Source organism: Hordeum vulgare, chromosome 5H (genome assembly GCF_904849725.1).
Source record: "Hordeum vulgare subsp. vulgare chromosome 5H, MorexV3_pseudomolecules_assembly, whole genome shotgun sequence".
NCBI classification, from domain to species: Eukaryota; Viridiplantae; Streptophyta; class Magnoliopsida; order Poales; family Poaceae; genus Hordeum; species Hordeum vulgare.
This window is the reverse complement of record NC_058522.1, coordinates 512,182,802-512,185,153: the sequence shown is the minus strand read 5'-3', so window position 1 is coordinate 512,185,153 and position 2,352 is coordinate 512,182,802. Positions and strand designations below refer to the sequence as shown.

The 2,352-nt window shown below is 53.8% G+C and overlaps 1 protein-coding gene across 1 annotated transcript; it reads left to right on the top strand.

The window, feature by feature from the left end:
- Window positions 1-502: 502 nt before the first annotated feature.
- Window positions 503-2,050, top strand: LOC123397912 (11S globulin seed storage protein 2-like). Its single transcript, XM_045092432.1, has 3 exons — window positions 503-614; window positions 705-1,634; window positions 1,722-2,050. The coding sequence occupies exons 2-3, from the start codon at window positions 733-735 to the stop codon at window positions 1,828-1,830; spliced, it is 1,011 nt and encodes a 336-aa protein (XP_044948367.1). The 5' UTR covers window positions 503-614; window positions 705-732; the 3' UTR covers window positions 1,831-2,050.
- Window positions 2,051-2,352: the final 302 nt, after the last annotated feature.

The window sequence follows — 2,352 nt, the reverse complement described above, 5'->3', positions numbered from 1 at the left end:
AATGAAACCGGATGGGTCTCTTCATTCTTTCTTCAATCAAATATATGATATACATGTTTGTGCGTATTTAAAAATAATAATCAGTTTTGGATTCCGTATTGTTTTCCGAACATATACTCTAGCTAGTACGAGTAGTTCATTTAATGTCGAAGATGAAGAGTGCTAGCATCCACCTCGTTATGTACTTCCTTCGTTTCAGTTTATAAAACTTAGAAGTATATTTAGGTCATACTAAACGTACATAAGTTTACAATGATTTTACAGGTAGATAGATTTGATTGGAGGTTAAGAAGAATGAGGCACCACCCTCTTAAAACTTTAAAGAAAAAAGATTAGTTAGAAAGAAAGAATTCAAGTTAACATGTAACCGTGTATAATTTTTTATACATTTAGCATTTTTAAATTTGGTTATCAACTTCATTTATATAAAATAATTTTACAACTGCTGGCCACCCTGCATAGGCAAAGCCAACTTGTACTTGATCGTCATCAATATGCTACGACTGTTCCCCTAGTTTTTGCTTTAAATTGGACGTTTTCCTTCTTGTGAAATAAGCAGTTCTGAAGACTGAAGGCTCAACGTTCTTCCACCTCCACCTCCAGGACCAGCTCAGGTGATTCGATCTTCTTCCACATGCTTGCTTGGATTGCATGGCTGCATCAGCATGCAACGGGAGTTTCATCGATCTAACTTGTGCATGCAGGGTAAATACGTACGTGATTAACAGAGGCATGTCTGCGAAGGCCGGCAAGCCCCTGGTCCAGACCGACGCGGGAGCGTACATCGCGTGGTCCGGCGCCGACCAGCCGGAGCTCGCAACGGAGGGGCTCGGGTGTGGCCTTCTCATGCTCCGGCCCCTCGGCTTCGCTCTGCCGCACTACGCCGACTCGAACAAGTTCGGCTACGTCCTGGGTGGCTCCGGGGTGGCCGGGGTCCTCCCGGTCGCCGCCAAGGAGAGGGTCGTCCGCCTCGAGGCCGGCGACGTCATCGCCGTGCGCACGGGGGACGTCTCGTGGTGGTACAACGACAACGACGGCCACGCTGATGACTTGTCCATCTTGTTCATAGGCGACACGGCGCGCGCCCTCAGCCCGGGAGACATCTCATACTTCTTCCTCGCCGGCGGCAACAGCGTCCTGAGCGGCCTCGACCCGGTCCTCCTCACCAGGGCGTGGCCTAGGGTGACGGAGGAGCAGGCGGCCACCGCGTTCCGGAGCCAGCCGGCCGTCCTCCTCACCAGGCTGAGCACGAAGCTGGCCGGCGTATGCCCGCGCGAGGACGACAGGACAGGGCTCGTCGTGAACGCTGGTCACGTCGCCGCAGGGACCCTGAAGACGGTCACGGCGTCGGATCTGGCCGGCCTGGGCGGCCTCGGTTTCAGCGCGGTCCTCGGGCGGCTCGAGCCCGGCGCCGCCAGGGCGCCGTGGGTGCTGCGCGAGGGCGCGGCGCAGGCGGTGTACGTGGCCCGCGGGAGCGCGCGCGTCCAGGTGTCAGCCGCAGCAGGCGGCGAGAAACTTCTGATGGACGAGGAGGTCGCGGCGGGGAGCTTGTTCGTCGTGCCGCGGTTCGCCGTGGCGCTCGTCGCCGCCGGCGCCGAGGGAGTAGAGTGGGTGTCGCTGATCAAGAGCGCCAGGTATGTGACCATGCCCGTCGTCCTGACATATCCGAAACGCGAAGATTATACTGATGATGCTGTCCGATGTCCTTGCGTGCATGGCAGGCCCGTGGTGGAGCACCTGACCGGGGAGGGCTCGGTTTTCGGCGGCTTGACTGCTCGGGTGGTGCAGGCATCGCTGAACGTGGCGCCGGAGCTGGTGAAGCTGCTCTGAGGCCTCTGAGCCGCGCCACGAACTGAGCGGTGGCGAACGAGTCTCAGTGCACGTGTTCCCTTAATGTACGTCGTGTGTGTATGTCGAATACGTTTCTCCAACAAGAAGATCGTCGTGCACGCTGTACGCTGGGTTGACGCGTGTCACTCGGTCTGTGGTTATACGCTGTATGTGCCTTTTTTCTTTCCTTGGAATAAAAATTACACCGTCAATCCTAAAATATATGTCTTAACTTTACACTATTTTTAATATAAAATTATATTAAACTTAAAATATTTATTTTGAAACGAAGGACGTAGTAAACATCACGACCGTGTCACTTAGCTTACTCAAGGAGAAAATCAGCGGCCTTCCGCATCCCGACCCACCGTTAGAGCATCTGCAGCCGGCAACCACCCTAACAGGCCCGTAAGGCCATTTTTTTATCGCCGACGGAAAAAAAATCGACCCAGTCACACTACGGAAACCCATTTTTCGTCGGTTAGGGTCGAAATTGGCTCCGGCTGTCCGAGATCGAAATTG